This window comes from Anser anser (assembly GCF_964211835.1).
Source record: "Anser anser genome assembly, chromosome: 1".
In the NCBI taxonomy this organism is placed as follows: Eukaryota; Metazoa; Chordata; class Aves; order Anseriformes; family Anatidae; genus Anser; species Anser anser.
This window is the reverse complement of record NC_139720.1, coordinates 101,190,013-101,213,326: the sequence shown is the minus strand read 5'-3', so window position 1 is coordinate 101,213,326 and position 23,314 is coordinate 101,190,013. Positions and strand designations below refer to the sequence as shown.

Genomic DNA, 23,314 nt, shown 5'->3' with positions numbered 1-23,314 from the left:
CTGGTCGTGGATGCTTTTATTTTAAGTAATAAAAATATCTGCGGTGTGCCAGTTACTGCCAGTTGATTATCCAGAGAGTATTAAACAAAATTATATGATGGAAGAATCTGTTTAAGTAAAGTTTTCTCATAGTTATGTTTTGTCTTTACAACTAGCTTGTAAAATATTTGAAAAAATAAAAATATATATGATTTGATTAGAAGCAATACTGAATAGATACACTTCTGTTGTTTTTCCGTTTAATTCTGTTCTAACAGGATGATAGGTAAACTTAAATAATTAGAACCAATTCTTGTTGCAAGACAGATTTGTGGAAAAAAGAGAAACCTCAAACATTTTCAGTAACCTTGGTGTGGCCCTGTAGGCTTTGAGCTGTATGTATCTCTACTTCCAACATGAATTTTGTGGAAAGAACAGTATTTTGATATCTTTTCAGAGGTATTTACACAAGCAGCCTAGCCTCATTTTATATGTTTAAAAACAACAACAAACAACAATAGAAAACCAACAAGGATTGCATCTACTTTATTTGAGTTTCAGTCCCAAATATTAAATTTTAGCATGAGCAGCTAATGTGCCTTTGAAATGTCCCAGTCAGAAACCTTTATTTCCTTTTTCCTCTTTAGTCCAGAGAACTGGAGCTGTGCAGATGTGTGATACCACATAAAAGCATGGTTTTAAGCCCCTTTCCATTGCAGACAGAAGAGTTCTGTACATTGATATCTAAGATTTGTTTGAAGTAACTTCTCAGCACATGTAAGATCTCAAAACCTACTGCCTTTCTTCACTACCTAAATGATACATTGTCCATCAGAACCTTGCATTAAGTGGATTTAATTCACAAATATAAAGTTTTTATCTCCGCTGCTGGTATAGGGGAATTAGAGTAATAAAATTCAGTGCAAGGTTGTATGGAGGGGGAATGTGATATTTGTTTTGAAAATCATAAAGCAAGCTGATTTTTACCTACACACTTTCACTGTCTTATAAATTTAATTCACTGTTACTGAAAGGTACCAAGACATGGCTGTGTTGACTGGACACAAAGGACAAAGCTTTCCAGCCTTCTTCACTTATCTAGTGTTCTTGAATGACAGTGATTAGCTAGTTTTTGGGCAGATTTTTTGGGTCTAGGGATCAGCAATTGCTACAGATTCTTTTCCTCAGAGACTTTCTGATTTATCCCTCCATAGATCTTGGCCATGTTGCTGTGTCTTGTCTGTTTTTCCTCATTTAAATGTGTTTAAAATGTATGTCCATGGTCTGTTCTCTTGTTGGGGCTAGGGGAAGGGGAGTGGTGCACGTGATGTGCTGCAACCTTGTCACCATCCTTCTAACATCAGGATGCGGGGTCTTCTGCTGATGAGTCATTGTGCTGTGGTTTGATTTATCAGAGTGCAGGCTTTCTGGTCTTGATAAAAGCAGCACACTCCTCAATTTCATTGCTTGGGAATGGTGCTCTAGGGGCAGTGTCCTGAGACACGCCATCCTTTTAGCTCATTGTTCTGGTTGCTTCCATTCATTTTTATTTGTATTTCACTCATGCCAGTCAATGTTTGTTTGGTTTTTTTTGCAAATACCTAAAAATATGTAATCAGTAAAGTAAGTTACCAGTCAATTATTAATTATTGTTTCACCAAGGACATGATGATGGCTTCCAGGTTCTTAACAAGCTGGAAAGATAAGTAGAGCCATATAGTGTCACATAAATCCAATCTATAGACATGTCTTTTTAATGTTTACATTTTTATTAATAAAGATTTCCATATGTATTTAATGCATTTTATTTTGCACTTTTAGAACAGCTCTGGTGACAGATTCCCTTCTTTTTTTTTTCTGCCTATCTCATGCAGCAGTAGTCATCAGGGTCCAGAGCCTCTGCAGGCAGTTCTGCAGCGAGGACTGCCATTCCATTCCATTGGTTTTTTTGTTTGTTTTGTTTTGTTTTTTTTTCCATTTGAATGCCAAAAAAAACAATCCTAAAAACTGCCGGGTGAATGGCTTTCTAGTCATTGCTTCGTCTCTGCTTTCCAGGGGAACTGCTTTGAAAGGTAGCAGTGCGTAACTGGGGCTTTAGTGCTGTGTAGCAGGAGTTTGTTATACCCAGGAGGAGGAAAATGATGTCAGGTGTAGGCTAAATATTTGTGTATAAGCTTATAACGTGCAGGTATTATTACAGCATGAGTGGCATGACAGACAGCTTTTGATGGGTTCAGCTCAGGATTTGTCATCTCACTGGGGCTTTTGCTAGAAAACAAAGCTGTAATGCCCACAGGAATGTTGACAGATTCGATTTTTAATTATGGACTAATGTGATGGTCCAGTGGACGCAAATGATTTACACTACTTCTGTCTTGGAGTTCCAGTTTCTGTAAAACTTGAAATAAAACTAGCTGGCAAGAAGCATGTTTTAACTTCTCATGTTAATGTACAGTTAACTTTGTTAGATTTACTTTTCAAGTGGTGAGCAATTCGTTTGGTGTAAGCATCAGAACATCACACAGTGAATTTGGATTATTTTCAATGGAAATGACAGTACTTTCTCAAGAAGCCTGCTATGCAGATATAATGACTAAAATTTTGATTAAATATAAGAGATTTCAGAATTATGGAAATTACTTTGTAGTGAAGAACTTTTTTCCTAAAATGAAAATGTTGAGAAAATTTAATTCTAATATACATTTGCAAGCAAGTTAGATGTGAATACCAAATAAAACAGCAATAACAATGATATTGCCACTCTGCATGTTATTGCCAAGTTAGGAAATGCTATTTGTATTTGCACATTTCTGTAAATTGGGCATTCTTCCTTTCTACTTTTCAATAAGGAGAATAAAATATTGCATTTCATCTGCTTCCAAAATCTCTTGCAAAGATGTTACTGAAGGGGAACGCAAATCACTCTGGATTCATATCTCAGTTCCTAGAACCGGTCTATCTATAGAGTTACCTGCATTTATTATTTAAGAAAGTAGTGTCAGTTTAACTAAAGGCGTTTTTTAGACTATATATGGTTTCCCTATGCATGCAAATAACAAAAATACTTATTCTATGTTAGCCTTCTGTGTTTATTCACCTTAAGGACATATGAGCACATAAACAAATTACTGTAAAGTAAGCTGGTGTGTACATTTACAGTGCATGAGCTGAACTCTGCTATTAGGAATGTAATGGCAGGTACTGAAATTACCAGCACCGATGTGATGAATAGTCAGATTGTGGTCTGTTTTGCAGTGCTTTGTTCATGTATCATTACCTAAGACAAGCCCTTTTAGACAAATCTGCAAGTGGACCAAGTTAAAAGTCTAATGAGGGGCACTCTGGCAGCTGGTTTACAAGGACTGCTAACAATGTGGTATCAGACCACATATGTTTATTTAATATACTAAATTTAAATACCTTGTTTCCTATACAAAGTGATGTCTATCCTATGAAGACAAGTAAGAGGATTCACATAGGTATATAACCCACCTTGTTACACATGCTGCCTTAGCACCTTCTGGTGATTTTCTCACTTTCTTGCAGTTCTCTGCAGCTGTAGTGCAGAATAAGTTGAGGCTTACCCAGTGTGTCTGACTGGGAAAAATTTATATCTGTTTCCCAGTTGTTTGTGCTGTAGACTGTCCCTTAGATAAACCAAAACAAATGTCTTTGTGGATGTGCATATTTCAATTTAAGTAGTGGTCTTTCATTTGCAAGATAAATGCTTAAATTAAACCAAAACAAGCAGTTTTAGTATTAAACTTTATTTAGAGAAGGCTTCCATGGATTTAATTGAATTGGATTAGATTTACATTTTCTTTAAAACAGTGCATTTTTCATATGTAGGAAAAGTCATAAAAACAATTTAAATTACCTTCATTAAATCAGTGCAAATAGTGGGCCCTAAATTTTTATGCCTGCTTGTACACATGGATTTAGACTAATGCTCTTGAGTTGAGCTAGGTAATTAATTGAACTGCTTCATTTAAACTCTTGCAGGTATAAGACAAAAAAGAATAATACACCCAATCTATTTTCATTTGTGATATGAAATTGTGTCAAATATATGGCACCATCTGTCTATATTTCTTTGTCAGTATTTAAAAGAAAAATTAAAAAAAAAAATCTGAAATAGATGTTTATAATACACTTTATTAAAGATGTTAAGAAAGTCACTGCATCTAGCAGACTCTTGGACCTGGGGATTGCTCCTTCGTAGCTTTTGATGCCCAGCCCAGTGCATTTTGAGACCCAGGAGGTATCTCTGTCTCAGTCCGGTGGATGTGACTGCTGCTGTTACAACGTGCAGGTTGGCCCAGGAGTGAGGCTTAGCATGTATCCTAAAGAGGTGCACGCATAATCTAAGAGGACACTAACATGGCCACCCACACAGACTACCACTGACAGAGCATGGCATTTGTGGCATCCGCATGTAATACTCGCATAAAAGATGAGTACTGGTAGCCAGGTCTTGTTCATCCTCCTCATGTTTGTGGCCAAATACGTGCATGCACTTACACTCTCTTCTCCCAGGCAACCCTCACACTGAGGAATCTTTCAAAAATTAACATACTTAATTACCTAATACCTGTGCTTGGACCCTGGACCCCTTATCCAGGCATCAGCTTAAACCTTGGGTCTTCCCAGATGCAGGTCTCCTACTCACCATCCTGTCCACCTTGAGGTTTGTTAATGAATTCCATGTACAGACATGCACTGAGGATTAAATTAACTGGGAAAAATAAACACAGGTAGGTCTTCCCATTCGTTGACACATAGACCTAGGGCCCTGTGACATTCTTTTTTCTCCACTTGCTGCAACCTGCAGCTCCATTCTCCGGTTGCTGTCACTCTGACCTTGCAACATGCATCCCACTCTCTCCAGTTACTGTCAACACAGACCTCTCTTGCATGCCGGTCTCTCCAGTTGCTGGCACCTAGACCTGCAGGCTCTGTGATCCATGGCTTCTCCAGTTGCTGATGTTTACACCATGCAGCACTCACACATGGGATAATGAGTGAGATTAGACACAAGAAATAGTAAAGAAAAGGATTTAATAAAAAGAGAGTGACAGACTGTTGAGTGGGTGCAGGGCTCAGGAAAGCAAGCGTATTGACAGGCAACCTGTTTACATGCAGCCAGGCCCTTTTAACCCACCTGATCTCCATTTTTTCCTTGCTTGTTCCTCCCCAGTCCTCCCTGATTTTTTCCTTTTTCTGCCTTTAGCCCTTCCCCTAAAATCCAATTGTAAGTTTTACATAAAGTCAGAGGCCCCTTCAGCTGTCCCATAGATCTATTTTCACAGTTCTAGAGGTTCCCTCAAATATCTCATAATATTCATGATGATCATGTTTCCCCGTTCTTATCAGCAATGACATTCAGGTTGACTCTCTAGAGATGTATATGAGCAGATCCTTTATCAACCCATCAATCAGGAGCTGAAGAGTTCTGATCTTTGTTATTGTCTGTCTATGTGTTTAATTTATCAATTTCCCGGTTTGATATTTCTTTTGTACTGAATAGTCCTTAACCAGATAACTTGACAAAGAAGATGCTTTCACATTGTGCATAACCCCACATGTCAGAGTAGGGAAGGATTAATTAAATGAATGATATATCTTGGCAGGGTGAGCTCTATTTAAAATATGAGTGACTCTCTTCAGTGCGAACTTTAAAAGGTGCTGTAGAGATTGAGAAGTAAGTCACTGCATGGGTTTCTATTATCTGGACTGTTAAAACTAAGCAAGAAACCCTTTCTGTCAGTATTTACATCTACTTTTGCAATGTAAAAGCCCTGCAAATTGCTAGGTGAAATGAATAATACTGAAGAATGAAGTAGTCTTTCAAAAGATGAAAGGAATATTGAAAATAATTTAGAAACCTAAAAATATTTTTATAGCATAAATTAACAGGTTGATTAGTTATGGGTAGTGAGAAAGATGCTAATATTAGAAAACTCTTCTCTTTGGCAACTGAAGCTGTTAGTGTTCTCCTTTACCATGAAGATATTTTGCATTTTTTTCTACTCTTCCTTTTTTTTCTTCTTTTTTTAAATTTACTAGATGCCTTTTTTAGCAGAGGTGGTCTCTCAAGTTATATCTGTTAATACAGGTATAATACACATTAAAAATGTGCTATATACAAAACTAAGAAACCAGAAATGCCAAGAATAGTGGAAAAAACAAATTATGAAATACAATGTCAAGCCCCATCAAAACATCCATAACCTTAAAGGAAATTAACAGAACTGTGTCAAGTAGGCCTGTATTTTCAGAAAACAAACAAACAAAAAAGTATTTTGCAAAACATTTTTAGTTTGGACTGGTGGACAGTAGTCTGTTTTAATTTTGTTTTAATTCTTGGGTGATTTTCTCCCCTTTAGTGCAAGGAAAAGATTTTCTCTCTCAAGTACAAATGATGCAGGATTAAAATAATTTTATTTATTGTAGAAGTAGTTCCCAGCTTGACTTCATTTTTGCACATTTATTTGATTCAGCAAGTAGATTTCATTTTTGATTTGTTCTTGAAACGTCAGTTATATAACTGGAGATATGCCATGTATTTAATGGTTAGTTTGGGGATTGGATGCAGGCATTTATTGTTTTTTGGTGGTGGTGGTGTTGTTTTTTAAATCTGATTTCAGTTCAGTACATTATGAAAAATATCCTGGTTTGTTCTGCATTTAGGAATATGCATGTGTTTTGAATATAAAATAATCCATGTAACCTCTGATGGGGAATTCCCCTTGCCCTTTTGCTTTGTAAACAATACAAATGTAATTAACAGTGCTTCAAGAAAAGGCTCTATTCAAATCTGATTATTCAGTAGAAGCTAAGAACAAGTTAATCTGTTAAAATTTTGTTTTAATGAAATACAGCAGAGCAGTGCATTACAGGGAATATGTTTTTATAAATCTGCAAGGTTAAGACATTTTGCTGGTCTGTTCATCAAGATGCTGAAAAAGCTAAACAAATAGAAGCTTTGTTTGGTGTGTTTAAGATTCTAGTGTTGTTGGAAGGTTAAACATTTATATGAATTATGCATTTGAAAGGGTGTGTGTATAAAGAATTCCTAAAGATAGGATTCAGGTATGGTGTAACTTGAGTTTTCAAAGTGCTTGCATAAACTGATGTGGAAAGAAATGAGTATTTTATTTTGCTGTACCACCAAACTACACTTTTATACCATGATATTAATGGGGAGCGCATCAATATCTAGAATTTGAAGTTAGTCTTCTAACAGCTTTAACATTTGTTTTCCTCACTGTAAAGCCAGTCAATTAGCCTGTGTGAACAGAATCCAACATGTATTAGGGTACTATCTGATATTCTGGAGGACTTTAAATTGTTGACCTTGAGGACAGCTAATTTAAAATGATTAGGGACTAAAAGTGCATCCTTTGATACAAGCTCTGTGAGTTTTTAAAGTCTGAGCTCCGGTGGAATCTTATATTTCTTTAGTAATTGATTTTTGTACCAGAGTCTTTGGATATCAAAACTGTATTTTTCAACCATTTTTAACTCATTAGTTTCCTATGAAAGGAAAGTCTATGAAAATCCAATTGCAAACTTTTTACAGCCATATTACAGTTACATGTTTTGATTTTATTCCTTCTGTATCATTTAAATGTTGGAGGCTGTGCAACTACTTGTTTATAATTAGATCAATGTTGTTCTCTGGACCAATAATAGATTTCAGATGACACATAATCGTCCATTTCTTCTGTCTTCAACATGTGAGATTTTACATTCTGGACTATATAGTGAGATGTACCTTCTTGTGGTCATGTGAGAAAAGCTTCCAATTTGGTGACATGCAGAGGAGAGGGTCTATACTTTTACTCTCTGGATGGAGAATGCATCATCCTGCTGGGTTCTTTTAATCATAAAGTTCTGTTAGGAGTTGGACTGTTCTGGAGCAACAAGGTAAAATACCCCCTCATCTTGGAGATCTAAGTGAAGACATTGATCTGTGATTGCAAATCACTCTGTAGCATTTTTTTTGCCGATGTGGTCAAAAATAAGAGAGGCATGGTGATGAATGCAGTGCAAATGTAGAGTGCTGTAGCTCGGTCTCAGTCCGTACTCCACTGTTGAGTAAGCCTTTCACACAACCTGATTTCCTAGCACCTTGTGGTGGTTTTACCCTTCTGAGCAGTTGAACTTCAATATCTCTGCTTTCTCACTCTCCTTCCTCAAAGGAAAAGGGGAGAAAATACAATGGAAAAGGACTCTAGGGTTGAGATTAGGACAGGGAGATCACCCACCAGTTATTGTCATGGACAAAACAGACTCAGCATAGGGAGATTAATGTAGTTCGTTGCCTATCACTAGCAGACTAGAACAGCGAGAAACTAAAAGCGAACTAAAAACACCTTCCCCCCATCCACCCTCTTCTGCCTCCTCCCCTGAGCGGTGCAGAGGAACAGGGGGCTGCAGTCAGTCTATAGCACTTCATCGCCGCCGCTCCCTCACGGTCACTCTCTTCCCCTGCTCCACGTGGGGTCCCTCCCACGGGATGCCATCCCTCCCAAACTGATCCTGCGTGGGCTGCCCACAGGCAGCAGCTCTTCAAGAACTGCTCCCACATGGCTCCGTACCACGGGATCCATCCCCCAGGTGCAAACTGCTCCAGCACGGGTCCCCCACGGGCGGCAGCTCCCCCCAGACCCCTTGCTCCTGCGTGGGCTCCTCTCCACGGGCTGCAGCTCCGGCCCGGGGCCTGCTCCTGCGGGGGCTCTCCATGGGCCGCAGCCTCCTCCAGGCCACATCCACCTGCTCCACTGGGGGCTCCTCCACGGGCTGCAGTGTACATACCTGACTTTCCATCAATTCACTGTGAATTCAAGCAATTTAGTTAAAGCTGGCAGCACAGTTAGAATTGACAGCTACTCCGAATTTTCCACCTAAATCGTAGAGAGGCTGATATACTTCATTCGGATGATGCTGATGGGTGTAATAATCTGGAAAAGACAACTTCAGGTGATAAATGGCCACTTTGCTTCTGAATGAAATCAGCAATGTAAAGGTCAATTGTGTTTTTGAATTTTTGCGTGTGGACTTTACATCATTAGTTGATTGGCCTTTAATTCAAGAACATGTTTTATGAGAGATGACCTAAATCTTTCCAGAATTGTAAAAAATAGTTTGAGTATTTTGAATTTTCAGGGAAGTATGAATATAAAAAGGAAAATATTTGTTCCAGCTGTCAAATCCTCAACTTGAAAGGAGCACCTGTTGTAAGGTATCATAAATGGAGTCATAAAAGGCATTAAAGTTGACGATGTGTTTTGGTTCACGAGTTACATTAGTTACATATATATGTGTGTGTGTGTATTAGTTGGGCTAGTTTTACTTGCTGGTCTTCTGTTGTCTTTGTACATACTTGAATTGTGGAAGCTTGAGAAATTTAATCTTTAGTTTAATAATCACTAGAGTTCTAGGAAGTCATTTTGCTTTGTTTTATTTTGTGGGTAGCATTTAAGTTCACTTTCTATTAAGTGATTGTGTTTTCAGATTTCTGTAGCTTCCAGTGTTCAGCTCTTCCAACTGGAATATTCTATCTGCCTCAAGCTGTCTTTTTCCTCCCTCCCTCCCTCCCTCCCTCCCTCCTTCTTTCCTTCCCTCCCTCCCGCCTTCCTTCTTTCCTTCCTTCCCTCCTTCCTTCCTTCCCTCCCTCCCTCCCTCCCTCCCACCTTCCTTCCCTCCTCCCTTGCTCCCTTCCTTTTTAAGGGCTTTGATAAAAATGCTTCAACCATTCCTATGTGAGCTTAGAGATGCAATATCGTTATGACCTGATGAAACTTTGTTTCTTCTAAGCATACAGTTAAGAATCTCAAGAATCATCATGTTTTGGATATTAAATACTGTGGGAGTTATTTATTTTAGCACTGCTGGAGGACAAAACCACCCATATTTTTTTCAAGCCTTTGAAAAATATTCATGTTTACTTTCTCCATATGGAATTTTTAGAGTTCAGCTAAGTTCTCTGAAGTTGTATGTGCAAAAGCATTTATCATCATACATCCCTAGGCCGAGAGGAGCTGAGCTAGGCTTTTCTTGTTGCTTGAATCTGTTGTGGCACCAGGCACCAGAACTGAAAGCAATGTCTGCTCAGCTGTCTCCTAATTTCTAAATGCTCAGCTTTTCAACTTTAAAACTACTTTTTTAATGTAGATTTTTATGTGACAATCTGCATGTTTTCAGAAAAATTGTCATGCTGGTAACATGTTCCTTAGTGATGAATGATTCATACCTGACTAAAAATTGCACCTCCACCTCCTTTTATCAGGGCTGCCTCTGCTGTAGTTAATTTACAAGCGTTGGCACTTTTAAGCCATCCACTTTGGCTTATGGCATCCTTAGGTTGAATTTCCACTGTGGACTGCAGCAGCTGCAATTTCTAGGGCTTTGGCTCTCTGGATTAAAGGATTAGAAAGAGAGCTTGCACCTATTTAGAGCAGCTGAGGGGTACTAAGCCCAACTACATGAGGTGAAGAAAGATTGAACTGAAATTTAATCAGTGCCACTCTGAAGACAAACGGAAAAGCACTTCTTTAAAAGTTTTCTACACAGAGAAAAGGTGCTCCTACAGATTGTGCATTGTGTAAGGCCAATTGGTACCCAGAACAACTGGTGTGAAGATTTCTTAATGAAAGTTTAATACTAGCTGAATCACTTCACTACTCCCTCCTAGTCTTAACTTCCCTGCTCTTGAAATCCTTTCCCGACTTAATACAATAGTGCTTTGTCAAAGATACAGTGTTCATGATCCCGAAGGAAAATCAACATCACCTTTTACTACTTTGTTCTTTTGTTACAAAGTAGTCAGTATTACTACTCTTTTGGTTGAAATTAATCAGTAGTTGTTCACCTTGGTGTTTCCAATCTATTGGCTATAGAGCATTGTATGCAGATTTACATAGTTTTTCTTTTTGCTTTAAAGTCGTAATTAACATTTCAGGTTGTAAGACTTGAGTTTCTTTTATGGATTCCCAAATTTCTAATTCTTTACTTGTTTTTTCTCTGTCTATACTTAAAAATGCTCAGTCAGTGTTATAGTTGCAAATTCATGAATTAAAAATATTGTTATAGTTGATTGTCTTCTCTGACTGCTTGTGTATATGTACTGGCAGAGGGTTGGGCACATGAAATGCAGTTCTGCTCAGCTTTTTATGTCACCTTCTTCACTCTGTGTAAAGTAAATAAAGCGTGAGCTTTATGAATGCAAAGGCAGTGCAGGAGGAGGTGCATTGGGGTCAGGAAGGGAAGGGGTAGGGCTCACTTACAGCCTGTACTGCTTTAACACAAAGCCTTACCCTAGGTGTTGGGACTGCTGTATCAGTTCTGCATGATATTTTGTTTTTAAAACAGTGCTTGCCTTCTTTCTTTATTCCTGTGCATTGCCAGGAAATGACAATGGTACAATTAAGGCACAAAGCAGAGAGGGGTTAGCAAATCATGAACTGTTTTTAATTTGCCTCATTAAGCTGCTGTTAACTGCTTAAAGCCATCTGTTTAAAAATAATTTACACATCTTAAGTTTGCTCTAGAGAGCAGGTAGACCTTCATTAGAGCAGGTTTTCTTATTAGTGTTATCTTTAGGAGTCTTTAAGTTGTTGTGGAAAATATCTTACTGCTTACTGAACCAAACTTTCACTGTAAACAAAAGGAGATGAATTGTTCTTAACTTGGAGTCTGCTGTCGTAACTGTATTCTTGGGAACCACTGCGGTTCATTTAGAAAATGTCTGGCTCAGAAGGAAGTTATTTACAGCCATTAGGTAGATCTGGGTGTTAGAAAGAAGAATGAGCTGAATAGATGCCTAGTGTCTGTATTATTTACTTTAGACTAAGACTACCATTCCAAGAATTAATCCAGAAAAGGAATAACAGACAGTGCCTCAGAGGTAACTGAGGAGGGGAGGCCGTGCAGTCTTAGTCCTGGAAAGCTATTTGAGGAGAAACAACTTTATTTGTCTACCCAGATTTATAAAGAAATGATGTCATTTACAACGAACAAATCATACAAGAGCCACTGACTCTCCCTCCTATCCCAAGCTCAGATTGTTTGTCATTTCAGAAGGATACCATGCACTGTCTTTTCTGACCTGCCATGTGTTTCTGTGGTTTGCTGTGAAATGATTGTCCTTGTTCTCTTCAGAGGAGGGTGCTTCAGCAGTGAGCTAATTGATTGCTGATCTGAATAAAATCATTTGGAGTGAAACTTGCCTTAGAAGTACTAGATGATGTGAGAATTTAAAGGTCTTCCACTCAGTCTGTAGGAAAGAGGTGAATGTGATTTTTGGATTATTAGCTGAGACACAAATAATACTTGATTAAATATATGTCTTTTATAGGTAAATGCAAAGCTCATTAAAATACTGCTATGAAATTGAGTGTTTTTTTCTTTTTTTTCTTTTTTTTCAATTGCATGCTGTTTATTAAGAAGGAAAATGCCAATATTTTTCAGGATGTAAATCTTTTGAAATGGGCAAAAATGTTGCTATGCCCTGTAAATATTTTTGTACTTCTATTAAGATTTTATTTAGCTTTAACTGGCAAGGAGGAAGCCTGCAAACAGACTGACTGTGCAGGTTTGCACATACCTGCAGGTATATAATAAACAAGGAAAAATGCAGTGCTTTTTGTAATTGCTTTTGGTTGCAATTGTTGAAGGTATCCTTTGCAACTGCAGTTACTATGCCTTTTAATTTAAAATAAGACTTTCCAAGGATTCCTTGACTGGAATCCTTTCATGTTTGAAAAAAGTCACCAAGGCCTACTCTTAATAAAGTATAATAAAATAAAAAGAAATAAAAAGGAGGGGAGCAGAGGAAGGAATGAAAAAATACCTTAATATGTCTTCCATTGGAAGGAAGTAATGTTCTAAAAATATGTAGTTGTCATTGAATAGAATATGTGGCTTCTGCCATACTGGATATGCCCTCATACTTCTGTTCTCTTTGCTATATTTGTCTTTATCTGCAAAGAAATTTCCTTCAGGAAATAGTGAAACTATTCCTAACTCAGGAAACTGTGAAATAGTTTTTCACAGTAAAAACTTTTAAATGCTATGCAACTGATTAAATAATTCTTATAGATCTGATTAGTGAAAAATCAATTTCCAAATTTGCAAAATACTTATAAACATTTTAAACATAATACCTTCACAACTGTCTAAAGAGTAGCTAGTGCCAGGACCCTATTACAAACTATTATTCAAATCATGAACTGTCCTTTTTCATTCTCTGGATTGACATGCAAGGTTGGGGTTGATTTAAAAAAAAAAAAAAAAAACACACAAACAACAACAAAAAAAAACACTTCAAAATATTCTATGCATAAGACATTTTTGAGTAAAACATTTTGAGCTGAGCTGAATTAAATCTCTGAATCCATCTGACCTGTTTCTCAAACAGCAGGAGAATATGATAACCAACATAGACCTTATGATGATAAGTTGGGGTAGGGAGCTGTGTTTATAGGAGAGAAAGGTGTGTGATGACCCAAATCTACAATTTTCACCATTTATGGATTCATTAAGGGATTTTGAAAAATACTTTTTGGCATTTCCATGCTAAGTAAGAGCAAGTTGTTGAAGTCCCAACAAAAAGTTGTTTGATTTTCAACCATTTCTAGTTAGAGTCCTTACACAAACTGCAGTGAATTCTGCTTAAGCAACATCCTCTGACCCTAGAAGACAACCTGAGGAAGATATTGCCAGGGCTGCAGGTAATGCAGCAGTAGATGTTGGAAATCTTGCTGTGCTTAAACCTTAGCTCAGCTGCTGTGGTTGCTTCCTTCTTAGTCCCAACCTTATTCTGCTGTTTTTTGCAGATGGGAGAGGTCAGGTAAATATCGACAGCTGTATCTGCATACAGCAAGTTTCCTTGAAATACTGCTTCCCTCCTGTGTGAAAGGTTTCCTGTGCTTTCCTCCTGCCCGTGATGTCGTGTCATGTGTGACCACCAAATATATTTCATTTCACCATTTCCTGCTGCTGAAGAAATGGCACAGAATCAGTTTGCCCCTTCTGACAGGTCTTTCCTGTGGTCCATCTGTGAAGGGCATCAGCTGGGGAGTGGCAGCACAGTGTTTAATGAATGAGGAGCCTTGAAAACTGCTCGTATATCAGAGTTGGTGTGAGGTATGCAAAATGGCAATAAACAAAACAATACCGCAGAGAGCTGTGAGGCCCTCAGAACCTCTTAGCCTTACCATGTTTGCATCCCACTGGTTGAGTGGGAGGAAAATCTGCATCTGAGAGTCTTGCACAGCTCTGTTCTCTGAACACACGAAGAAGGTGCAAAAAAGGCTGCCTTGGAGGTGGCTCTGTGCTGTGTCCTGATGTGACTTGCTTCCGTATTCCTTGTACTTTCATCTGAGACAAGAAGGAATGTGGAGGAGGAGAAAAGCTGCTGACAGGACACAAAGACAGTTCTCAAATGACTGTCTGAAGAAGCAGAGGTGAAACAGGGAGTGTTTCTGATAATTGACTTTGGAAATTCACCTGTACATGGATTTTTTATTTTAAGAAATAAATCTTTCCCGCTCATCTCCCTGCTCTTGCATGCCCTGAACCCAGCTGGAGCTTCTACAAGAGGAACGTTGCTCAGAGACGTTCAGCAGCCCTGTCCTGGCTGGGGACTGAGTGCATCTGTGAAGGAAACCTGGTGAAGTAGCAATGCTGGCAGCAGTCTCTAAAGTGATGGAACTCAACTGAAGAGGAGGCAGCGGCTTAACAGAAGTCGTTTTAAGCTATATCTCTTGTGAAGACAGTCCTTGAGTAGTGCTGACGTGAGCTGTAACTTTGAAGTCTTGGGATGATTTATTTTTTTCTGAAAACCGCAGACCCTTAGTTCTCATGTCAATGTAAGAATATAATTGTTCTTTGAAGATGTAATTTCTAGTCTTTGCATTTGCGGAAGAAAATGGCCTGAATGCCCTCTTACAGCTTAGAACTAGATAGCATATAAAAGTTCACTGCCTGTAGTTAAATCACTGAATAGCTGGGTGTGAAAAGGCTCTCAGAGATACTGAGATGTAAGAAAAGGGTATGAAATTATTTCCACCAAACTCAGAACCTGAAGACAAATGGGGAAGCTAAAGGCTTTCCATTTGTTTCTACATATGCCCTTCTAGGGCATGACAGTGCTTTACAAGAAGAAGGACCAGAAGGAGAGTTCTACCTTTTGTTCTACACCTTTATCCCAGACAGGCTGCAGGTAATACCAGCTTTCTGAGGAACATTAAAAAAGGAAATATTGTTTGTTTCTTTCTTTCTTTCACCCAGTAAAAGGGAAACTGTGTGACTATATCACAACTGTGCTTAGGGCACTGAATTTCTGTAATTGTGACCATATTACTCTTAAACATTTCCTTACCCTATATTGAGCAGACTGACTGCTCTGGTGCCAGCATTCTGGGGGTTGTAATACTGAAAATAAAGAAGTTATGCACTTTTCTGGTTGGAACTGTGTATTAAATCTTGGAGGTCATATTACTTTTTGAATGAAGGGTGTACTGAGGGAGTGCTTGTCATGGCTGGAACAGGAGGTCTAAAACTGAGTCAGGTCATCAGTAGGCTTTGTGTGATGATATGTGATAGTCACCCAGACAGCAAACATAGGTGCTTCTTATGTCTGTCAGCACAGAATAGTGATGACAGTACTTGTGAAAGGCTACCTCTGCAAGACAAAAGATGGCAAAAAGGAAATCTGTGCATTAGGAGGTCTGGGTTATGTGGTGATGGATTGTAGTAGTCAAGCAGTCTGGCTACGGCACACGATGTGGCTGCTCAGGCATGGTGGAACAGAGCAGGGCTTGCGTTGTATACTATTTACTTCCCTTTCAACTGCAGGAATTTAAAGAAGAACATTTACTCTTGAGAAATTCATTAGTATGTTAAGTAAATGTCCTGTTGGAAATAAAAATCTCCTGGAAAAATTAGATTCCTTATAGTTGATGATGGTTTATAGCCAGCCACATGACCTAGTTGCATCCTGGATACTGAGCTTTTATGGTTTTTTGTACATATGCATGTATACACACACAACCCTAGTAGCAAAACAATTATGTTCTGTGGAATTAAGAAAAAACTTCAGTTAAATTAAATTTGTGATATGAGGGATAGCCTGTGTAGAAAGGCAAGTAGTGAGCACGGAAAATTGCATTGTCTGCAGGGGCTATCCATGTCTATGAAATGAGTTCAGAGGGGATACAGTACAGCTTTGTCCTACTAAACAGGCTTAAAATACTTATAATTCTACAATGGTTTAACTTAAAAATGTAAGTTTATATTTTAAATTATATTTAAGGTGCTATTATGTAACTTCTTCAATTTTTCTTTTGCCTCTTTCCTTCCTGCAGATCATACATCCGTGGGCGGGCTGGGAGACAGTTTTTATGAATATTTATTGAAAGCCTGGCTTATGTCAGACAAGATGGACACAGAAGCAAGGAAAATGTACGACGATGCAATTGAGGTGATTATAATTCATTGAGTTTTCTTGTACAGTGGAATTTAAGCATATTTGATAATTGAAAAAAATCAGCAACACTTAGGACTTGTTTTGATTATGTAAGTTTTAAGAAATCAAGTGATGAATAAGACTAGCTTTCATTTTAAGTAGTTTAAAAAGTATTATTGTGAAATATATCTGATGCAGATTATTGCACTAAAAATATCATATCATCCAAAATGTTATAAAATAAAACTCCAAAGCATATTTTATTAGAAATAGCTCTAACAACTCTAAGATATGCAGAATGGCCAAATGATTTTTATCCAGTGTTCAGAAACATTTGAGGAGTTGAAGTCCTGAATTGTTTTAATCTTCAAATTATTTTCTCAAGTGTTTAATGCTATATTCAATATTCATCTTGTAAAATGTAATTCGTACCCATTCCTTGTTCTGTAGGTCTTTTGTAATATGATCTTGCTTCCTCTCACAATTCAAGTAGTGTCTGCCCAAGCAGACCAGTAAAGGCAGTCCAGTGGGATTTTTCAGGGGCCTTTTTGTGGTGACTCTAAGCGTTATGTCACCCAACTGTTATTTCTGAGTTTTTCCATACACAGCCATCTTTCATCAGACTCACTTGTACCCATATATACCCATGTGCCTAATCTACAGTTAAGAAGAGTAGAGAGTAATCAAGCTAGCTTTAGTCTAGTTAGCTATGATACCAACAGCAGCAGGGATTGTGTGATTTGTCCGCATGCAAATTCATATTTCATGTCAAACTTATTCTGTGCTTTGTGCATGCCATGTTTTTTTCAACACAAGCTTTCAAAGTTTTAGTGCAGGCAGTCTCCTGAACCAAAATCCTTGTTCTTGGAGTTCTGAAAATTCACATTTAAAAAATTTATATAATAAAATTCCAGTTCAAATTGTTTTGAAACTGTAATGTGTCTTATTTCTGACCTGAATTTGGCTAAACTTTGGCTTTCAGATACTTGATTTTTTCCCCTTATTTTAAAGGGCTATCAGCTATAATGTAGCTGGTTACTGACAAAGGTATGGTGGGCATGCACTTCCAAAACAGATATATGATTTCCTTTAATCTCACAACATAAGCAGGCTTTGAATTATTTCTCAAGCTCTTTCCTAAGTATTTTCCAGTGTTGTAAGTGTGTGGAGGCAAGAATTGGATATTTAGTTTCTGTAATGGTTCTGCTAATGTGTCATCACCTGATTTCTTCTCAGCTTCTTGTCTTTGCCCAGCCAAGAGCTGTGTTTGCACTCTTAACCTTTGTATGACACTGTCATCCATTTCCCAGTTGGTTTTACTCTGAAGTTGGTTATAGTATTTTTGATTTACTGCTTTCCTACTATTGTGATTTACATTCCCAATTCCTCGATGTGCAACCTTATACTTATCTCTGCTAAAACATGATTGTTCAGGTGAAACCCATTTTATCACTTGCTCTGAATGAATTTACAGGGCTGACTTTTCCTTTATCACTATCTATAGCTCCATCAATTTTTGCATCTTCTGCAATTTTTTTTAGCATTTCTTCTCTTGCAGATTATCAGTAGACATGCTGCCTACCATTGATTAAAATATCCTTGCAAAATATTGATGGGATGAAGATTATTCACAATTTTTTGTTGATCTGTTCTAGAAGGCCAGTTCTTAATCTGTTTCATATGTGCTGCCTTGATTTTGTTTAGGACTAATATTTTGTATGACACCAAGGATTATACTAATACTCCTAATGATATCAGCATGCAATTGTCAGACAAACGCTTATGTTTTTCAAGCTACATAACTAATTTTACATGGTTCTTTCATTAATCTTTTCAAATACTGTTAGAGCATCAGCTGTTTCCCAGTCCTTTCAAACTTTGTTAGCTTTCCAGTGTTTGCTTAAGTCAACAGTCAACTTGCTTAAGTTCAAAGCAGTAGCTGAATTCTTTCAGTAGTCTTAGATGCAGTGTGTTGGGTCCTGCGGGGTTAAAAATGTTTTTTTAGCAGTTGACATGTGGTTACTCTTGAAATATTTTATTCTGACTCAAAGTTATTATGGTGGGCACTTGAAAATTAGAGAATATAAACTTTGATTCTCTGCACTGTAAGCCCCATCTCACAGATGTTTTGCATGGGCAAATCTCCATCTCTGGAGATACGGCAAAGCAAATTTGGTACTGGAGAAAAGGTTGGTGTGGACAGGAGGGAGAAGGAGCTGAGCTGCTTCTGCTTCTCATGTGATATGACCTGTAGTGCATCAGAATGTTTCCTTTTTGGCTTTCTCTCAGACAACAACACCCACGTGCATTTGAGTTTTTGTGAAACATACTGATTTACACATTTTGGAACATCCTTCTGGATCAGGGTTTGTGTTTATCCGACGTCCTACTTGACACTGAAAGATATGTGCAAAGAATCAGAGTAGGATTTGTTTTACATAATTGCATATTGAATTTTAAATGAAAATCTCAAAATATTTTCAGAGCCCATTCCCTTACTGTTCTTTGATCGTTGCCCATATCACAGGTCTTCCTTCAGAGCTGACAATTTTAATTTGTTTTTCAAAATGTTGAGCAAAATCTTAATTGTCATTTATGCAAGCAGAAGGGTAAGAGTGTAAAATAGATTCTTCCTACTCATAGTACAGAGCTGGAAATGTTCTCAGCACCCACCAGACAAAAGGAAGGTATCTGTCCTGCCACACTTTACTCCCTTAGCTTATATAAAAGGGAAAGTAGAAGATATACCACCACACCCTCCCTCTCAAGTCTTGCAGTAGACAGTGGCATGCCATTCCTTGGAGATACTAAGAGGAAGAAGGATGACAGCACCTGTTTTTCGGATGTTCTGATTCCCAATCCATGGCATATACAGCCTTAGCTAGGTCACTACATACTTCATAAAAAGAGTGTGAACAAATTATGTTATCCACAACATCTGCATGCTCCTGAAAAACATCAGTGGAGTCTGGAGTCTTCTGCTGTAAAGTACAATTCATTTCAATGTCCTACTATGTAGATTCACAGCTGTGGTAAGAGCTGAAATATTGAAACTTTTTGAGATATTTTTTTTTCTGGTGATAAATGCTGAGGATGGGCTTCTTTGCATTCAACATCATCAGGTGGATCTCCCACCCAGCCTGGTTTAAAGTGCCTTTTTTTCCTCCTCTCATTGGCTGGAGGTAGGGAAGTTTCCTTTTGATCTGTTTGCTCTGAGTGCTCTAATCTGTCAGACGTAGAAAACTGATCCATGCTCTTTGTTATTGCACAGCATTAGATAGCCAAAAGAATGATCCAACAGTGTTCAATTATCACAACATAGCAAATACTACTGCAAGACAGCTCAGAAAATGCAATTTTTATGTAATCGTAGAATCACAGAAAGTATGAACATCAGAGACAACATTGTGTTCATATCTCAGACTATTGTTTCTGGAATTTAACTAAAGAAACTTCTTCCATCAGTTAATCTCACATCTCTGATGTGAAATAAGTTTTCTTTGGGAGCTTAAGAACACATGTCCACTCTAGTGCATGTGTACTCATCATGGTCAAGCTGGATGCCGTTGTTTTACAGTACCTATTGGACTGTTCTGTGGCCCCAGCCATCCAACCCAGGGTACAAATGTCAAATTTTTTCCAACCTTCTCAAGCTTTTCCTATCCACCAGGAGCAGTTCTCCCTGCAATGCCCAGGTGTTCTTTGTCAATAACTCTGAATATTAATTGTCCTTTTTATACAGTTAGCAATCAGTAAATTGTTGAATGATGCAGTATTTTAAGAGGATTGCATTTATTTTTTTTTTGAGGATGCTTCCTTTGCTACTCTTTTAAGATGGTACTTAATTATTTACTAGCTAACAGAACTTTATTTTCAGATTTCAAATACTACTTCAAATACTACATTCAAATACTCTATACACGAGACAGTGATGTTCAAGTTCAGAACAGACTCTGTTCAGAAGAGGGGTACATGGCAGCTAGATGATGTTCTTCAGTCAAATTCAGAGAGCAAGTCTGGCTCTCCACAGTAATTGTGTTCCCCTGAAAATGCACCTGCAACCATTTCCTCCTCAACAGTTACAAAATTGCTGAAAGATCAATTCAAAAAATTTTTGGAAAAAAAGTGTTCCTCCAGTAAATAAGTAATCCAAACCCTTTTAAGCCTTCATGTTACTCATAGCAAAAAGGGGCTACCTATAAAAAGAACTCCAAGTTTTATGTACCATATAGTCAAAAAAATCCCATCGATTTTGTCCAAGATAACTGAATCAATGGAGCTAATACTATATTTTAGTATCACCTTCAGTGGCATAATTTTCAGCAGCTCCAATCTTTCCTATAGCAGTGCTTTCAAGACAAATGAGGCTTGTATATTTAACTACATCAGGCGTCCCAGCAGTAGAAGCCACAGTATTGTAGCAGTCCTCAATACCAATTTGAATGATTGTTACACAACCACTCTGGCAGCTGTCTAAGATTTAGTAGTTTCTGCTCTGTCAGTTATTTCTGCATTCTTTTCACTAGATCCTGCCACAAGCACACACTTCAGATCTGTCAGTGGTATTAGTGAAGAAGTGGAGCCAATGGGAATGCAGATCAGCGCTTGTCTTTCATTACTTTGAGAATACATGGGCTCAACAGATGATGGTAGCGAACTTTACCATCTAAACGATGGTTAGTCTCAGTCCTGAGGACAAGTAAGGAGCAGGGCCCGACTGATAACAGTAGTCATCTCCGTGCAATTCACTGGATTGGCTTTTACCTAATGCATTCGCTTTGACCGTGTGGGGACTATAAGATCTGCACTGGTTGTATGGCTGAGGTGTAGATTCCCATCATTATAATCATTCAGAAAAGTTGCTGCGAGCACTACAGCATCTCAAGTCAAGAAGATATCAGAAAACAAAGTACACATACAACTATTTCCAATTAGTATTTGTATTATCACCTTCCCCAGGCTCCTAATCCTAAGAATTCTGTTTTTTGGTGGTTTTTTTTTTTTCTGATAATAATTTCAATAATTCTGTTGTGCTTTTGTGTGTTTTGTTGTTGCTGCTTTTTTAGTTTGTTTTTTTTTTTCTGTTTTTTTGGTTTTGGTTTTTGTTTTTGTTTTTCCATTGGGGTACTGTTGAAGAAAAATTTAGAAGACTGTCAGATGCTATTTCAGAATGTGGATGGAGGACTGCTGTCAAATTTTGCTGGGTTCAGTACAGCTGCTTTGACAGCCTTGTAGTACTTCAGCACTGTCTTTTTTTTTTTTTTTTTTAAATTTGGAATATCTACTGTCACAGCTATTTCACTGTTTAGTTTTATATCTGAATGATAAGTTGCAAACTATGTATATGTTACCATAGTCTGTATGGTAACAACCTGTATGGCTAGCACTGGGTAGATACCAATGATACAACTGTGTGAAGCAGACATGACCTCCGCATCCAAGATAATCACTGCAGTTGTGTGCAAGATCCTCTGTGCGGTCTCAGGTCTCAGTATATCACATTTCAGTGCAAAATATAGTTGTGCACCTTTGGGGTATAATTTATTGTAGGCATCAGAAAAGCAGTGGAAAGGAGTAATAGGTCACTTCTGTAGTAGATCTTGGGGATGGGAAGGAGAGTAGTAAATGCCTTTTTAATGGCACTTTAATCCTTCAACTCTAATCAGCCTTGGAGTACTCTGACCAGTACTTTCATGCACTTTAAAGGAAGTTGTGAACCCAGCAGATAGTTATGTGTGGAAGTACAAAAGAAATTTCTGGAAAGAAGGTAGGAAAAATGTCTCCATGCTAAAGAAGATAATTATAATGGACTCAAACTGTCATGTAACTAGAAAGTTGTTAGAAGAAAAAAGGTATAATGCTAAAGAGAGTAAGTGTGGGAAAGGAATTCGCAGGTGGCTTTGCGCTGTTTCACACATCCCTGAATTAGAGATAACGAGGAAATAAGTGGTAGAAACAAAAACTTGAGCAAGGTCGAGATAAATTAACTTGGCTACAGTGTTAAAGATGAGCTTTGGGCAGTGGCCAATTGCTGGCTGGCTTGAGGCGCGTGTCGGAGGGTCTCTAACCAACTGTATGACAGATTCAGGCGCGTGGACAGCACATGGGGCTACGGGGAAAGTATATGTAGTGGTGAAAATGGCAATAAAGGTCTCCTGTTCAAGAGCCATCAGGAGTCAGTGTCTTTCATCCCTTCAAGTAAGTACTGCAGTAGATGGTAGAGATTATCACCCTCTTTGAAAGAGGCTTAAGTAAATGCATTTTTCCATGTATTTTGCAAACTTTGGAAAGGTACTGTTCTTCAAACAGTACCAAAAGAGTACCATTTTATAAATCACAAGCAACAATATATATTGGTACAAATGTGCAAAGAAAAAACAGCTGTAACTTCATCTGTTAATAATAGTGCTTTTTGTGAACAACTATTCTAACCCTCACCCATTCTTTACCTGTGTGCAATCAGAAGGCCGCTGTGGAGAAGCTAAAAGGTGGCTGGAGCATTCCTGTCACTTTCTATTAAAGGCTGACTGAGAGTACAAGTGGTTCATTTACATATATTGCTGACCAAAAGCATCCAATTTGGATGTGTTTTCTGAGTACACACAGACTGTACAGTAGAACATTTATTTACTTCTCAGAGTTAACAGGTAGACAAACAGCCATGTGAGACATAAGACGTGATGAATTCTCAGATAAAATTGCAGTGTCATCTGTGTTTTGACTTTCCTGTGGCTGGTCTCAATAGCATCGTTTAGCAGGTAGGGTATTTTTTAATGTTCATTGAAATTGTATTCTTACAGCTGTTCGTTCCTGTAGTGCTCAGAAGTGAGTTTGGCAGAAGAAAAAAATATTTACTTTTTG

At 38.0% G+C, this 23,314-nt stretch overlaps 1 protein-coding gene across 2 annotated transcripts in view; it reads left to right on the top strand.

Moving 5' to 3' along the window:
• MAN1A2 (mannosidase alpha class 1A member 2) overlaps nucleotides 1–23,314 on the top strand; it is a 141,963-nt gene that overhangs the window by 97,852 nt on the left and 20,797 nt on the right. For both annotated transcript variants that reach the window (XM_083852256.1, XM_083852257.1), the window contains exon 9: nucleotides 16,353–16,468. In XM_083852256.1, coding sequence (XP_083708382.1) covers nucleotides 16,353–16,468 — 116 coding nt within the window. The remainder of the gene's footprint in view (nucleotides 1–16,352; nucleotides 16,469–23,314) is intronic.